The sequence below is a fragment of the Podarcis liolepis genome, assembly GCF_965112155.1.
Source record: "Podarcis liolepis genome assembly, chromosome: 9".
Taxonomy (NCBI): domain Eukaryota; kingdom Metazoa; phylum Chordata; class Lepidosauria; order Squamata; family Lacertidae; genus Podarcis; species Podarcis liolepis.
In genome coordinates this window covers 29,827,221-29,845,318 of record NC_139564.1, presented here as the reverse complement: position 1 = coordinate 29,845,318, position 18,098 = coordinate 29,827,221, and the positions used below count along the sequence as shown (strand labels likewise).

The following is an 18,098-nucleotide window of genomic DNA, read 5'->3' as shown; positions in this document are numbered from 1 at the left end:
CTCTCTTCCTCAGCAGCCAATTGAATCAGTTTTTAAAGGAACATCTATTTGAGATTCATATGAGATACACAAATCTGATTGGATCACAGCTGTTTATATTATCACTACTATTGACAAGAGGTTTAACGGCCTAATTAACCTATAGATTAATCACAGGAAGGGGTTTAAAATGACAAACTGATTCCCCCCCCCCAAAAAAAAAATTTTAAATATGGGTGTATAGTCATGGGAAAAAGAAAGTGCGCCTTCTTTGAATTTTGCGGTTCTGCATGTCAGGACATAATAGCAATCATTTGTTCCTTAGCAGGTCTTAAAATTAGGTAAATATAACCTCAGATGAACAACAACACATGACATATTACACCATGTCATGATTTCTTAAACAGAAATAAAGTGAAGATGCAGAAATCAGGTGTGAAAAACTAAGTACACCCATATTGTTTCCATAGGAATTAAGAGGCTAAGTAGTAGACAAGGGCTGCTAATCAAGTGCCCTTGATTAATTGATCATCTGCAAGTGTGCCCACCTCTATAAAAGCCAATGTTTTGGGGTTTTTTTCTGGTCTGGAGCATTCAGGTGTGCTTTAACACAATGCCAAAGAGGAAAGATGACACAATGCTCTTAGAGAAGCAAGTGCTGCTGTTCATGAAACTGGGAAGGGTTTTAAGGCCATTTCCAACCAATTTTAGGTCCATCATTCTACAATGAGAAAGATTATTCAAAAGTGGAAAACATTCAAGACAGTTGCCAGTCTTCTCAGGAGTGGACGTCCCAGCAAATTCACACCAAGGTCAGACCATTCAATTCTCAGAGAAACTGCAAACAAAAACAAAAACACCAAGACTTACGTCTCAGGCTCTACAAGCCTCAGTTAGCATGTTAAATGTTAAAGTTCATGACAGTACAATTAGAAAAAGACTGAACAAGTATGGTTTGTTTGGAAAGTTTGTCAGGAGAAAGCCTTGTCTCTCTAAAAAGAACATGGCAGCACAGCTTTGGTTTGCAGTTGCATCTGAACAAACCACAAGACTTCTGGAACAATGTCCTTTGGACAGATGAGACAAAGTGGAGGTGTCTGGCATTAATGCACAGTATCGCAAAAATCAAACACAGCCTATCAGCACAAGCACCTAACACCAACTGTCAAGCACAGTGGTGGACGAGTGATGATTTGGGTTTGTTTTGCAGCCACAGGACCTGGGAACCTGGCAGTCACTGAGTCGACCATGAACTCCTCTGTAATAAAGTCTTCTGCAGTCAAATGTGTGGCCATCTGCCCGACAGCTGTAGCTTGGCTGAAATTGGGTCATGCAACAGGACAAGGATCCCAAGTACACCAGTGAATCTACAACAGAATGGCTGAAAAAGAACAGAACCGGTCGATATCCAGACCTCAACCCAATTGAAATGCTGTGCATAAAGAAAACTGTGCATAAACAAATGCTAGCAAACCTCAATGAAATGAAGCAACGTTGTAAAGAAAAGTGGGCCAAAATTCCTCCACAACAATGTGAGAGATGGATAAAGTCCTACAGAAAACAATTACCGTACCTCATGCTATTGCTTCTAAAGGTGGTTCTACAAGCTTTTGAATCATAAGGTGTACTTAGTTTTTCACAAATGGGTTTTCCATTTTGGCTTTATTTCTGTTAAATGAATCATGACACAGAGTAATATGTCATGTGTTGTTGTTCATCTGAGGTTTTATTTACCTGCTAGGGAACAGATGATTGTTATTATGTCTTCATATGTAAAACTACAGAATTCAAAGAGGGTGCACTTTCTTTCCCCCATGACTGTAAATGGGAGAAACTGATTTTACTTATGCTCCCCAGTTATGTTAAAAATTTCTTTTGATATCAGTGGAAATGGGACAAACCCAACTCTGCCTGGATTGTGTGCCATGTCACCTATTGCCTTAGATTTTGGAAATATGGTCCAAGGCATTATAAAATCTATTAACATGCATAGCACCCAAGATAAATTTAAAGCTTATCTTGCACCATTGTCAAACATAAAACTGGTGCTTGATTTGTTTGATGTGTTTCTGGAGTAGATTATTGGAAAATCTTGGACCATTCTTATTTATTAATTTCAGAATATTTATAGCCCATCCTTCCTCTAGATCAGAGCACAGGATGACTCTTTCACCCTAACCTAATACACAGTACTGTTGTGAGGATAAAGCTGGGGGCATTCTATATGTCACTCCATAAGAAGGGTGATATAAAATGTGGAAATTAGGGCTTCCCTGTGGCATATTTAGATCACAGTAAAAATAAAATAAAATTGCTTACTTTTACCAATAGATGTAAATGAAATCAAGAATAGAGTGTGGTGTGTGTGTGTGTGTGTGTGTGTGTGTGTGTAAGTAATAATGCAAAGCTGTTTTGCTTCATTGGAAAAAAAAATGAAAGGAGAATCCCCCAAATTAATGTTACTTTATTGGAAAGAGCAGCAATACCCTGTAGGGCAGAAGAGAGGTAGGAGGTAGGAGCCATTTTTCCTGACAATTGGAGCCCTGGAAACACATTGATGATATACATGAATTAAACTTCACAATGCATTCTCCACTCTAAGAGAGATTTACCATCAAATAACATGATAAGAATAAACAGCAGCATCAGAAAGTGCTGTAGATGAATTTTAGCTTCTCTATCTGCCTCAATACTTTCAGGAATGACTGGATAGTCTTGTTTGATAGATGTTTATTTTGTATGTACAGACTGTGCCGAAGATTAATCTGATACATGCCGGATGTGTTGTTGAGCAGGGCAGAGTTCATGTTTTGCATACCAATTTGAAACAAGAAAGTGACTTTTGTCTGGGATATCTGAGGGAACCCGTTGCCAAGAAGCATATAATGTAAGTCTGTCATATATAATGTTACTGTTTCTTCAGAATGAACGTCGTTTTTGAAGAGCTTTTGGCTTTATTTTTCTCCAAAGTAGTGGAATGAATAATATCAACAAATAAACTGAACTGGAACATTGCAATAAATTTGTACTGGTTTACATGTCTCTAGGTAGCTGTTGATGGAAAAATATGCCTTTTGCCCTAGAGTTGCACGTTAGTTGGAAATGTCTGGATATGGCTATTGAAGTTGTCATTAAATTTGTAGGGATGGTTTCTAACTAAGTAATACTCATAGCAGACCCATTTAAATGAATGGGCAAGACGCTGGACACCAAGTCACACAAGGTTTTTGAAAATATTCTTTTACAAAAATAATAATATGAAACTGGAAGACACACTTGTTGATTTTCCTGATGAACATGGATCAGAATTAGTCCATGGAAGTGATTTGTACAACTTTGCCAGCCTCAAAACTTTGCAAACAGATCCTCTCTCTTGGAAATCTTGTTGAATCTTCTTCCCATAAAAAGCCAGCATCTGGAATGGAAAGACACACCTATATAGTGTTATCTCAAGATGACCTCATATCATTCGATATTCCTTCATTTTAGCTGATGTATCAGTTTCTCCAGGCCTTAAGAAATGAACCTGCTGATTATTGATGCTGGATGAAGTTGGGGCTTAGTGTTTCTGTTTTCACAGTGGATGTATTACTCTCTCTTTCTCTGTAAATATGTATTTAAATTGTATATTGTGTTATAAGCTGATCTGTGCTTCAGTGTGAAGGAAGAATGGGTTATAAATTAATAATTATATTTATTATTGTTTTATTTATTAGAGGGAGGGAGGCAGGCAGGCAATGACCCATTCATTTTCTTGGTGGTGCCAGAAGTGGAGGGGGTATGAACCTGCAGGAGAGGGGAAGCCAGTGAAGATTGTTGTCCCCTATGACAGCCTGCAACTAGGATGGGACCAGGTTGTGTAGGTCATGAGAAATGGGGGTGGGGGTTATTGACACAAATTTGGCAACCTCCATTTATTCATTTCTTTGCATGCTTGACAAACGTATTGATGGTTAAACACGGAATGTTATTTAGTTATTGGTCTGTGCTGCATCCTATGCAATTAAATTTATAGCATAATTTCATGCTGGGTGAAAAAGTATTTCCTACAGGGAAACCACAAAACCCATACTCAAGTTGCATACTTTCTGTTTCTTATTTGGATTTTAAAAATGCAGTTGAATGGCAACTATTACAAGCGTTACTAGGAACAAAAAACCTTTGCAGTTCATTAGTCTCTGTGCTACAATTAGGGGTTTAGAGCAGGTCCAGTTCTTTCTTCTCCTACATCATACCCAGATGGAAGAAAATGCCTTGCTTGTGGAAAGGGGTGTGGGGAGAGAGCAACATGACTAAGGGGGGAAACCAAAGATTCACATCATTCACCATGTATAATGTGCCTTCACAAAGTATTTTGCTTTGTTTCTTTACCAGTTCAGGCACTGGTAACTTCAAGGCTGGACCACTGTTTGGACCTTCCCCTGCTGATCAGAGGGTCTGAGGTAGTAAACCACAAAGTTCTTGCCTATCACAAAGAAAACACAAAGTGAAGATAAAGTCTTTCAGAAGATAGTCATTCAGAAATTGAAGTTCTTGCAAGCTGCAACAGCAAGCCCTCTTGATGATGTAATGTGCCTTTGCTGGTGTTGAATGGCTTTATAGATATGGTTCAAGAGACTCAGTATTGTTGATGTTGTAAGGTGCTAAATGTCTTCAGCCAAATCCTAACCCTGATCTGCAATCCCTGATCAGGGAGTTAGGATGAAGCAGAGATGTACCTCTGTTGACTTCTGCTGCTGTAAATGCCCCTGCTGTACCTGCCCAAAGTCCAAGTGGTTAGGAAGCTACCACTTCTTTCCTGCATAAGGTAGCCTGCATAAGGCTCCAAATCAGAGCATTTCAGTGGCAAGGCAGGGGTAGAAAAGAACCAGCCATAGATTCACCAGAATCAAAGCCACTATATCCCCCTGAGCAGGGTCTGATTTGACAATCAAAATATCCTTTTGGTGATAGCATTTCTATACCATCAGACTAAAAATTGTGTGGAGACAGAAAGCCATTCTTGATAGCCACTCAATATTTCCTTAGAGGCTCAGTAAAACAAAATATTGCAGGTTCTGTAGACTTTTCTTCTCTTTTTCATTATCAAATGCACAAATACAAAATCAAATGTATCTTCATATAACAGGAAATTCACCTCATCAAATGCCACAGGTCCTATGGCCATAAAAATAAATAAATTTCATTAGAAAATGAACAAATCCAAAGGTAAATTTATTATCATATAAGAGAAAATTCTCCTCAGGAAGTCCATAATCATGAGCCCTATAAAGGAAGCAGAGCTAGCTTCTGTTACCTTGAGGCAACAATATGCTCAGTCACAAAATTACCTCAAATTACAGTATTTCACAAACACGAAAAAGACTAAAACAAAGAGTCAAGTATTACCTCAGATTTAACAGGCTATGTTGCCATCATAAAATTAACAGCCTCTTAAAAGTTTCTATTCCCTTTGCAATATCTACCCTAATATCTTCACCAAGTTTCTCAGCCAAGGGTTTCTTTGATTTCTTTGGGAAAGAAGAAAGAAAAGAAAATGAAATATATGCTCCTAATGATGGTAAGAAGACTAAAGATTTCAGGAGGATAGCTTTCTAAAACGTTATATCAGTATATTCAGTTACATTAACAGTATAGTCCTGTACATGTCTGCTCATGAGGATCCCCTAATGAGTTCAATGGGACTCACTCCCAGGTCAGTTTTACATAGGATTGTTACCTAAAGGTGTCATTGCTGAACCCGGGCATCCTCAAAACTTTAAAGACTACACCTTTTAATTGTTGCCTTATGATTAGACACTGAAAAGAATTTGATTTGGTTTGCACTTAAAGGTAAACCTCCCTAAATTCCACTTTCCAAAGCAAAGTGAGAACTGAAAAACATCCATCTGTCAGGATTGTTTGGCTATACTACTACTGTAATTTTAACCTTTGGAGCCACCCTTTACCACTTTCCCATTTTATTTGCAGGTTTCTGTGATCTTTGATGGGTTTTCAAAGCATAGGAAGCTTCCTTAAGACAAGTGAAGGCCATTGGTCCATCTAGCCCAATATTGTCTACTGTGACAGGAAGTGAGATTCCAAGGTTTCCTGCAGGTGCTTTTCCTAGTCCTATCTGGAGATGCTGGGGACTGAACCTGGGACCTTGTACCTGCAGGGCAGGTGCTCTACCTGAGCTGTGGTCTTTCCCCCTTTTGCTTCTTGCTGTTTTAAAAAACACTAGTGGCATTTGATTTAGTGGATAAGAACTTCTCTGAAGTCTCTCAGCCCCACTCACCTCACAGAGTGTTTGTTGTGGGGGAGGAAGGGAAAGGAGAATGTTAGCTGCTTTGAGACTCCTTCGGGTAGTGATAAAGCGGGATATCAAATCCAAACTCTTCTTCTTTTTCTTAATTATCTTCCTTCCTTTCCTACCTTTGTGGGCAGCAACATCTCCTGTGTCCTTCCGCTGTCTTAGATGCTTGTTTCTTGTATTGCACACGTTTGACAAAAAGATTACTTACCCAGAAACTCCTCTCCTCAAAGCCAATAAAATTAGAGAGGGGCTGTTTTCTATGCCTGAGGTAGCTCAGCTTGTCTTCCACCATTTCCATCAAGGCAGCCTCGGCACCTGACAAATTGAACACGTCAACACAGTATTGGTACGAGCTTCAGTGTCACCATTCATGAAAGAGAAGAGAAAGGATAGAATAGCTTTGTAAAATGCTGGCGTTTGCACATTTCTATTTTTCTCTTGGCTTACTAAAGAGCACCATGATGAGATCTCCCCAGCTAAAACAGTGTTAGCTTTCATATTTTGTTTCCTATAACTTATCTCCAGCATCGCAAGGGGGGGGACCCTCCTGGGACTAGGCCCCTTCTGAATCCAGTTCTGTGTCAGGGATCACATGTTGGAGTGTTTCCCTTCATCAGTAAAATATTCTTGAATACAGAATGCAAGCATGACAGGGAAAAGGCTAGGCAAAATCTGATCCTCTGTTATTTTCATTTACCGTTTTCTTTGCTCTATAAGACTCACTTTTTCCCTCCTAAAAAGTAAGGGGAAATGTGTGTGCATCTTATGGAGCAAATGCAGGCTGCACAGCTATCCCAGAAGCCAGAACAGCAAGAGAGATCGCTGCTTTCACTGTGCGGCGATCCCTCTTGCTGTTCTGGCTTCTGAGATTCAGAATTTTTTTTTCTTGTTTTCCTCCTCCAAAAACTAGGCGCGTCTTGTGGTCTGGTGTGTCTTATAGAGCGAAAAATACGGGTATTTATTTTCAGTATTTATAATTTAAAAATTCCTTCCAGTAGCACCTTAGAGACCAACAAAGTTTGTTATTGGTATTAGCTTTCATGTGCATGCACACTTCTTCAGATACCTGAAGAAGTGTATCTGAAGTGTATTCTCTAAGGTGCTACTGGAAGGAATTTTTTTATTTTGTTTCGACTACAGCAGACCAACATGGCTACCTACCTATAACCAGTATTTATAAGTTGTCTTTATGCACCATGTCCACCCAAGGTGGCAAACAGCGCACAAGGAAACACAACCCAATCCAATCTCCCCAAATAGAACCCTAAAATGTATGAGATTGGTATAAAATCAGTATAAAATTATTTCCAAAGCCACAACTACAAAATATGCTTGTATTTTTTTATTCTGAGACCAATCTGTATTCTGAAAAGAACTGTATCAGATGAATGACTGTCTAGAAGCCCATACTCATTTATCCAAGAATCCAGTTGCCAGAATTCCAGACTGTAGCCTAAGGAATTATTCCAAATTATAAAGAGCTTCCATAGGTGAATTGATCCATCTCTTCCTTCTGCCACTCTGCCCAAACTCACAATATCCTAAATCCAAATTATCCACAATCCATATCTATTTAGTACATGTCCTGAAAACCTCACAGAATGGAGATTTCACAACCTGCCTAGACAGACTGTTTCGTTACTGAACTGTTAATATGGTTAGGAAGTCATTTTCTCCTGCTTCAGCTACGTACACTTTCCTGAAGCTTAAACACATTGCTTCTTCCTCTGTCCTTGGTATAGTGGGAACAACCACCGTATTGTTTTCAAGACTGAAGTACTTCTGATGCCCTCCTTTTGCGTGAGAACACAAGTTGTGTAATTTCCTCCGTTTTCTTTATTAGTCAGCTACTCAAGCATGTGAATTGAGAGTTTCATCACCCCTTGTTGAATTCACACTGGCAAATATTCACAACGGGTAGAGTCTCAAGGGATGTCTACTGCTATACAGACAGCAAACCTGCAACTCTGAAAGCATAATATGTTTTTCCCCTGTTCTGAAAACATAAATACTTAAGGATGTAACAACATATTGATGGTGTTAGAGAGTTATAGAATGATAGTGCTTGAAAGGAAACAGAAGGTCCTATTCTCCAAACCCCAATTAGAAAGCTGTACCATCCATTCTGTGATCATTATTATCCAAACCTCTTATTTTCACAGGACAGGAACACTCACAGTGAGTTTTTGATAGAACTACTCCTGATGATTCAGGAGAGAAAGCCAATACACACTATCAAAAGTTTAAAAGTAACTTGAAATGTAACTTCCATTGCAAGTGTCACCATGTCTCCTTGGAAGTCCCAATGAAATGGAGTTAAGATTGCATTCTAAGGCCAATAGCACATGCTCCAAATACGGGCAGGGCACCATCTCCCTACGAGAGGTGATCTGTACATCTCCAAGAGTAAATACATATCATTTCACTTTCACTCTTTCTTCCACCCTCTTTTACAGAATGTAGAAAGCTCCTACAGCTTGAGAGCCAGTGTGGTGTAGTGGTTAAGAGCGGTAGCCTCGTAATCTGGGGAACCGGGTTCACGTCTCCGCTCCTCCATATGCAGCTGCTGGGTGACCTTGGGCTAGTCACACTTCTTTGAAGTCTCTCAGCCCCACTCACCTCACAGAGTGTTTGTTGTGGGGGAGGAAGGGAAAAGGAGAATGTGAGCCGCTTTGAGACTCCTTAAAGGGAGTAAAAGGCGGGATATCAAATCCAAACTCTTCTTCTTCTTCTTCCTCACAAATAGATGTAGACTAGGAGTATTACACACATGCATGTACATCACTTGAACTGTCTACATTTGATCACTGTAAATAGAGAACTGGAAGCTAAATATATGTACTGACCCACTGGAAACAACTGAGATGATGTGAATATTCTGTCGGTGCTGTTTTATTTGTAATTGCACATTCACACATGCCAGCCATCAATGGATATTATAATTATCACACGATGAATATCCACATCCCCAATTCCATGAAATCTTAATATTTGTTCTATCAACTAATTTTCTTCAGCATGCATTGTTTTCTAAGGCACACAAGTTCTAAGCTATTGAACATAAGTGCTCCTCCTCCTCTGTGGTCTATGTGGCTGTTCTTGTTGGAACAGCTCTATGGCATTTATTCAAGGAGGGAAGGAATTGCTTTTTCAGTGATCATGATTTGGCAAGGGGAAAGCCAGGAAAGGATGCCCAGATTCAGTCTGTCAGGCCCATTTTTTTTCTCATCACTTTCAACAGCAAATTTATTTTGCCAGTTTCAGGAAGATGTGGAACATACTCATACACTTGCTTGATACTGAGCTGGAATCTAAAATTCATTTAAATTCGTGAAAGGAAGAAACCATAACAGTCTGAGAGTATAGCTCTTCTCTTGCTCACTCTCTCTGAAAAAGGTACTTAAACAGTGATCTGAATGGGTAACTTGTATGTAAAATTGACTTTGGAAGTTGCAAGAAAACAAAAATGTACCATATTGACTAAAATGCCCTCCTTCTGCTGTACAAACATGTCCGTGATATACTTCTGAAAATACAATTATTCTGTGTATGTGTTATTAAAGATCCAGTGTAGTGGTGAGGCTGTTGGATTAGGAACTAGGAAGCCAGGGTTCAAATTCCTACTCCAGCTTGATGCTCTCTGAATGACCTTGGGCCATTCATAGACTCTCAGCCTAATATTGAGAAGATAGAGAAATGCTATTGGATGAGAAGAGAGAAGGTGGAACTACTCGACACCTACTTTGCCTCTGTCTTCACCCAAAAGGAAGGCAGTGTACAACCTGATGATAACACAATAACTGATGCAAGGAGGGAACTGCAGCCCAAGATAGGAAAAGAGGTGGTAAGGGAACACCTAGCCTACTTTAAATGAATTCAACTCTCATAGCCGCTGTCTATAATCTTCCAGGATATCCCTGTTATTTCCTTGTGTCATTGACCTTTTTGTGGAGGAGTGGTATCTTTATTGAGGTGGTGTTTTTTTGAAAGCTTATAATATCCTGCCCCCAAGCTTTGTGTTCTCTTGTAATAGCAGATAGACTTCAAGGATGGATGAAGGGCAACTTTAAGTCCCCTACCAGTCTAAAACTGAGGGCCTAGGCCAAGAATAATGCTTGAAAACCTAGGTGGCTGAGGAGGCTAGATTCTTAGGTCCCTGAGGACAAGCAAGATGAGTTTCTTGTCCTTTTTCCAGGACTGCCAATTGACTCTTCCTGGTCCTGCAGTCAGCCCAGTTCCCTTCCCTGTTCTTATCTGAAGATGCCTCCACTAAATTAAATAAGTAAAGGTTCCATATGGATTCCAGATGCTTAATGCATAACTGGGGGGGGGGGAGAGATATAGAGCATAAATAACCATCAAGATCACATTCCAAAATGCAAAGCATTAACAAGCTGGAAAGAAAAGGCTGTGGAATAAAATCCCTTGAAATTAAGTAATGCAAGGAAGGGTAAGAAAACAGATTCTCCCTATACCTGTCCATTTCTCCATTAGCGATTTTCCAGATGACCAGAGTCTTGGTTACAAACTACCTCAGACAGGATTTTTAGGAAAGTGTTTCTTTGGTTGAATGAATAATCATTAAATGTTGGGCTCTGAGCTATAGCATATCCCGTTCGATTTTTGAAAGTACTTAGCATGATGCCCCCATAGGATAAAGTGAACAGTTTTAAGAGCCAAATTGCATGAGAGTACATTATAATTTCAGTTCATTCTTTCTTTTTCTCGCAGTAGAGGGGAAAAGTGGATGTAAACCTTTCCTCATAATAAGAAAGGATGCCAGTAGCTTTCGTAATTTCAAAAGGTGCCAGAAGATAATGGCAGGGAACTATGAATATAGCAATTGGCTACTGAGAGTAAAATCTGGGTTCTACATTTATGTGACATTTGATTTTCTCTAAAGGTACTCATTTCAGGGGCTACAAAAATACTCACAAGCCCACTTTCACCTTTCACTCTTTTGCACATCTTTCCATACCCATGTGCAGCCATTGTTTCTGGTGCTTGCAATAATATAGGTCAAGAATGGGAAACTTGTGGTCCTTCAGATGCTACTGGACTCCCGTCTAGGGTTGCCATATTTCAAAAAGTGAAAAGTGTTGAGCTTTTTTGTGAAACCTCAAAAGAAAATCAAGATTTCTACACTACTGACATGGGCTGCCATTCGAGAACCGGATACAGCCTATGTCTGGGAAATTCCAGACGTATGGCAATCCTACTCTCATCTGGGGGCAGCTAAACTAAATTTGGGGGGCGCTGGGTGGATCTTTGCACCCCGGTGGCTCATATGCTAAAGACGGCCCTGGGGCCAACGTTCTCTGTGGATGCACATCCAAATATGTGATATGATGATAGTTCAGTGCAGGGGAAGAGCTCAGTGGTACAGCATTTGTTTTGTATGCAGATGGTCGCAATTTCAATCTCCAGCAGTTGCCAGTAGGACTGGAAACACTAGAGAGTTACTGTCAATCAGTGTAGACAACACCAAGCTCAGTAGACCAACGGATTCATCTGGTATAAGGCAGCTTCTTGCCTTCCTGTGTCTACAATGGCACCTGCATTTGGATGTGTATCCAGATGTCAATCCAAATACATTCCTAAATCAGGTTGCCATTCCTCTGCAGTGTGCATCCCAACATAAAGGTGCATCTTGTAAAGGGAGCATGTTCCCCTTCCCCCCGACTGGATGCAAAACTTGTGGGATATGGGGAGCTGTTTGTAGCTGCTGGAGGTAAAAATGTTTCAGCTCAGCGCTAAGACCATCCAAGCTAAAAAGACTCAGCTAGCATTGGGGAAGTTTGAGGGCACAAGGAGAAGGGGACGGCAGAGGACAAGACGGTTGGACAGTGTTCTCAAAGCTACAAACATGAGTTTGACCAAGCTGCGGGAGGCAGTGGAAGACAGGAGTGCCTGGCGTGCTCTGGTCCATGGGGTCACGAAGAGTCGGACACAACTAAACAACTAAACAAAAACAACAACAGCACTGCTCAAATAGAATCAGTTCATTAAAGGAGAATCAGTGGAAAATTTTAAGTTCCCAATGGGGCCTGATAATATGCAAGTATATCGTATTTTATTGCTTGGAAGTGTGCTTGGTGTGAAAATCCCTTAATTGATTGATTGATTAGATTTAAAAGCTTAAAAGTTTCCGTCTGTATCAGTCTCACTCTCACAAAAAGAATAAACGGATATTCTATCCTAAGGGTAGGGAATTTGTCTCCCCTGCCCTGCCACACACCACAGATATTGTTAGACACTGAGCATGCTGTCTGAGGCCCATAGCATTTGGAGGGTCACAGTCTTCCCATCCCTGTTCTAAACTAAACAAACCCACAAAGTGGAAATTCTTAATGGCAAGGTCAAAGAGTGACATGCCCAATGCTGCTTTGTGATTTCCTGGCTGGGCAAGCATTCAATTCATCTCCAGGTCCAACATTCTGTCTTTTGGATTGCATTTGTCCTCAGTCCATGTCTCTGTTATCTTTGTGAGTCACCCAGAGAATGATGTTATTGGGCTTCCAACATAAATGCTGCAACTAAATAAGTAAGTAAATAAACTGAAAAATTGCCCAAGCATTTTAGCTTTTTTTTAAAAAAACCAGAATGCTCAGAAAAGGAATGACTATGTGCAGTATTTGTGTGTCACCAACAAATTAATGGCAGTTCCCACATACAAGTCTTTTAGCATGTGCAAATAGCAAAAAGAGAGAGAAATGGGAGTGAGGGTTTTTTTTGGAGATCTGCAAATGAAAAAGAGTGGTGTTGTCTTCATGTTCTGCTTCTTGGGGCCTCCCATAGACACCCAGCAGGGCTGTTTTTAATCCTTTAGTCAAATATGGTGAAATGGCTTTAGAAAACAGCAATGATATTGGATTGTGGGGTAGGCAGGGCCATGCACATATTTTGCATGAAAAATCAGGGTTCCAAAATGTGCAAGTACCTCCACAACTACACGAGGCTTCCCCACTGCATACCATCATCCTTTAAGTTGTGTAAGGGTCTGAGCTAGCACATTCACACATCTTCTCTGTCCTTGTGGGTAAATTTAAGTGCTGTTATGAATGCCTGAATAGGGCTACAGAAGTCAGGGCAAGGGCAGCAAACTCCTCTGCCATGTGTTGAAACCACACACATGCCAAACATGTGCAAAAGGACTTTTGGCTTAGGTCAACTTTTATACGGTGGATTGCCATGATGTGATCATAGATAGCTAGCATATTAGAGTCAAGGGTTGTAGTCTAGTCATTTCCTTTACATGCTAGATTTCTGCTTAGGTAAAGCAAATAAGTACATGCTTATTTTCTCTCACCAAAATCAATGAATTTGTACGTCCTTGACCAATGCCATTGTGCTCATTAGTTAAGAAACTTGCTGAATTATCCCTTGGCCTTTTCCAAGTTTTTTTTTCTTTCCCCTAGAAAATAAACATGAAACAGAATATCATAAGACAACGATGATCTCTAAATCATTTAGTGCATGCTTCAAACAATCAATTTAGTCACCATGTTACCATTCATTCCATGGAAGGAAATTTATAGACAGTTGCTATAGATCTGGCCCTTCACATTTGCATTTACTTCATCTGCAGAATCCTATACTTTTCAAGTAGTCGCATTGTTCATACCATGCACAATTGCTTTTAATGCAAGAAGCGATTCTCACGTATAAATTCCTAGTACTAGAAAGATTGGGATTCCAACCAAACTTATGCATGCCACCTGGAATGCAGCCTTTTCAGTAGACTTTGATTGATTGTGACAGTTTATATCCGCCAAGAGATCCTACCCATAACAGGAGAACTGCCTGCATTTTATATACCTTGAATTCAGCTAGACTGGATTTATATGTCTGAATGCAAAGCAGGCAGGAAACCTTTTGGACACTGGACAGGAAGTCTTGTGAAAGGCAAATTCTTGAGCTTTTCATTCAGTCACACTTGTTTAAATTCCTTTGGGAAAGGTATATTTTTTCACAGCCTTTGGCATCCTGCAAATTCAAGCTGTGGCTATTCATGCCCACGCACAATACTGACTACTGTGGCATGGAAGCCTGTATAGATTGTCCCCATGCAATAAGGGGGAAAGGGGGGGGGGAGAGAAAACTTTATTAAGTTGCAGTAAGTCTCACTGCTTTCATCTTTGAATGCCCGGGCAAAGATTTTCATAGAAATGCAAACATTTCATTTAGAAGTATTGATGTGTGTTAGATAAATTACGTGAACAAAGCCAATGTTGATGACGACAACAGCATCAACAAAAACAGTAGTATTTTAAATTCTGCAGTTCTCACTAAGCACTGTTTCACTAAGTATAATAGCTTTAAATTACATCCCTTCCCACATCCTACATCCCAAGTAAGTTCTTGTATAGTTGTAAAGTCTGGAAACTAAAGAGGAAAGCAAGCAAATGTCTGTGGGTGTTTTGTTCTTTGTTCCCTTTTTTGCATCTCTTCCCCCACCCCCCACCCCACGAAGTTCTCTTTTCCAGTCCCATGGCTCCATTGGGGATCAAATTGTTTATTTGCAAAAGCACAATTTCATAAATTTATTTAGCATCATTCCATTCCAAAGGCTTGTGTGCACATTTGTCAGTATCTAGAGACCTTCCTTAAACCAAGTCAGATTAACGAACTATCTAACTTAGTTTTGCCTACACTGAATGGTAGCAGTTCTCCAGGGTTTCAGAGAGAGAGATTTCCAACTCTCAGCTGGAAATGTCAAAGTCTGGACACGGGGCCTTTTGTATGTGAAGCACACACTCTACCACCAAGCTGCAGACCTTTCTAATTGCTTCAGCAGAGTTAATCATCATGCTTTCCTATACTTTGCTTTTCAGTTGTGTTCAAGTGGTGAAACAGTAGTTTCATGCATTCTGAGGGCATTCTTTTGTTAAAATACTTACAAACAACTAACACAGAATGGTACCAGCTTTTAAGATGTGTGGTTCATGTTAGGTTTTTAAGGCGTGCACTTCTATGAAGAGTTTTAATTTCCAAACATCTAGTTAACAATGGAGGTGCCATATCAACCCGTTCATCTCGTTTAGCATCCTGTGTCTGGCAGTGTCTGGGTAATACGCAGAGGTGTTGAGTGAAAAGCCACTGTGGTACACCTGGGTAATTGTGTAACACTATATCGTACGCTATAGCAAACACTGCTTTTGACTGCTCCCTTCTGTGATTAATTTAGCCATGTGGCTGAATAATTGATTTCCCATGCATGAGTTGTATTTAGTAAGGGTGGAAAAGATTGATATTTCTGAATCTCCAACAACAAATAGTTTAATTTCAATAACATTGTGATGAGGTAGTTTTATGCTTTTGGGCCTTTGTTATTGCGTTGCTTTAAAAAGGAATTATATCACTTAAATGCACACACAGATATGTTAAAAGGGCTTATAGGGTGGAGAATCTGAGGCCTGGGGGCCAAATGTGCCCCACATGTCTCTCTAGCTGCTCCTTCCAGGTCACACTCATCAGTGGACTTGTTGTACAACCTGAAGTGTTCTTGCCTGGCTAGAATATGTCCTTGAACTGTGATAATGCTTCTTCCTTGCTTGGACGGAGGATGGTGGTAGAGGAAGATATGCAGAGAAACCCCTGAGTTTTGTGTGGTTGAAATGTATGCCACTATACAAACACAAGAGTCACATCCTTGATGCTGCCTACTTTTACCTCTGGCCGCACCACGACTGAAATACACTATGGCCCTCGGAAGGTTGTCATAAGGGGATTTGGCCCTCAGGCTGAAAAATATTCTCCACCCCAGCTTTTGGCTTGGGCCAATTTTGGCCAATGTTTCTAGACGACCATAATCTTTAGAATATTATCGATCACATAAGGTGAACCTAAAGAGGCATGAAATGAGACTGTGGGGAGAGGGAGGAGTTTAGCTTGACTGGAAGCAAATGGACTTGAGGGTGCCCCCCTAAAGATCTATGCTGTTGTTTTGAGAACCACAAACACAACCTGTTGGTTTGCTGCCTATTTATTGTTGTTGTTGTTTAGTCGTTTAGTCGTGTCCGACTCTTTGTGACCCCATGGACCAGAGCACGCCAGGCACTTCTGTCTTCCACTGCCTCCCACAGTTTGGTCAAACTCATGCTGGTAGCTTCAAGAACACTATCCAACCATCTCGTCCTCTGTCGTCCCCTTCTCCTTGTGCCCTCCATCTTTCCCAACATCAGGGTCTTTTCCAGGGAGTCTTCTCTTCTCATGAGGTGGCCAAAGTATTGGAGCCTCAGCTTCACGATCTGTCCTTCCAGTGAGCACTCAGGGCTGATTTCCTTAAGAATGGATACGTTTGATCTTCTTGCAGTCCATGGGACTCTCAAGAGTCTCCTCCAGCACCATAATTCAAAAGCATCAATTCTTCGGCGATCAGCCTTCTTTATGGTCCAGCTCTCACTTCCATACATCACTACTGGGAAAACCATAGCTTTTACTATACGGACCTTTGTTGGCAAGGTGATGTCTCTACTTTTTAAGATGCTGTCTAGGTTTGTCATTGCTTTTCTCCCAAGAAGCAGGCGTCTTTTAATTTCGTGGCTGCTGTCACCATCTGCAGTGATCATGGAGCCCAAGAAAGTAAAATCTATCACTGCCTCCATTTCTTCCCCTTCTATTTGCCAGGAGGTGATGGGACCAGTGGCCATAATCTTCATTTTTTTGATGTTAAACTTCAGACCATATTTTCCACTCTCCTCTTTCACCCTCAATATAAGTTTCTTTAATTCCTCCTCACTTTCTGCCATCAATGTTGTGTCATCTGCATATCTGAGGTTGTTGATATTTCTTCCGGCAATCTTAATTCTGGCTAGGGATTCATCCAGCCCAGCCTTTCTCACATGATGAATTCTGCATATAAATTAAATAAGCAGGGAGACAATATACAGCCTTGTCGTACTCCTTTCCCAATTTTTAACCAATCAGTTGTTCCATATCCAGTTCTAAATGTAGCTTCTTGTCCCACATAGAGATATTATTATTATTATTATTATTATTATTATTATTATTATTATTATTATTATTATGGATCTACTTACTTCAAGTAGGCTCTGACTGTATATTTGCAAATGAAAGAAAAATTGCAAAGACAGGATAGGCTTCCAGCTCTCTCTTATCCAGGGGAAACTAAGCCTGGTGGCAGTAATCTTGGGTTCCTGGAAAGCATGTGGAGAAGTGAGGGGCATGTCATAGTATTATACCGCAAAATGCATGTTTTGTGACTTCACAGTTTCTCCAAATCCCTCCCCCCCCCCCAGTGAAACAAGGCTGTACCTTTGGCCTCCATCAGTTCTCCATTGTAAACAATGGAGTTCACTGTAAACAATGGAGTCATGGCAAAGCTAGGTACATACTCCACACCTTATTCCTGCAAATAGTAAAAGGAGAGTAAATATTTATTTATTTATTCCTCTTATGTGCACCCCGCCAACATTTGCCCACAGGCAGCTTCACTGGAAAAGAAACATTGCGGGCAACATCATAATTTGCTCACTGTATCAACCTGAAGAAACATGTTTCTTTGGAAAACATTAAAGACTTCTTCATATCTGGAAAGTAAGACCTTCGGAAAGAATACAGAGGCTGTGTACACACAACCATTTACTCTGGATTCAGTACACTCCCACCTTTTGTTTGGGAAGTAGTTTGCACAGCACATTAGTCACAATCCATATCTATCATGGATCTATTAAAATTGTGCACCGGATTTGGCCAAGGCCTGAATCCCGGGGCAAATTGGGCCTTTTCCAAGGCTGCCAGGAGCTGGTGCATCAAGCAGTAAGGAGAGGCAAGGATGAGTGATAAGAAGGGAGGGAAACCA

At 40.4% G+C, this 18,098-nt stretch overlaps 1 protein-coding gene and 1 long non-coding RNA gene across 6 annotated transcripts in view; one reads left to right on the top strand and one right to left on the bottom strand.

The window, feature by feature from the left end:
- LOC310686562 overlaps window positions 1-18,098 on the top strand; it is a 132,746-nt gene that overhangs the window by 11,323 nt on the left and 103,325 nt on the right. The gene's annotated exons all lie outside the window — the stretch shown is intronic.
- The window catches only part of LOC310686556 (uncharacterized protein), a 126,426-nt gene that overhangs the window by 34,931 nt on the left and 73,397 nt on the right, over window positions 1-18,098 (bottom strand). Inside the window, exons 3-5 of one of the 5 annotated variants that reach the window (XM_083460395.1) lie at window positions 6,483-6,589; window positions 5,368-5,489; window positions 2,551-5,136 (exon numbers count right to left, since the gene is read on the bottom strand). The exons of 1 other annotated variant lie outside the window; for it this stretch is intronic. In XM_083460395.1, coding sequence (XP_083316521.1) covers window positions 5,394-5,489; window positions 6,483-6,589 — 203 coding nt within the window. In that variant the 3' untranslated portion in view covers window positions 2,551-5,136; window positions 5,368-5,393. Of the gene's footprint in view, window positions 1-2,550; window positions 5,137-5,367; window positions 5,490-6,482; window positions 6,590-17,315; window positions 17,434-18,098 lie in introns of those variants that run through there. 3 more of the 5 variants (XM_083460396.1, XM_083460394.1, XR_014515985.1) reach the window with 3 other exon arrangements.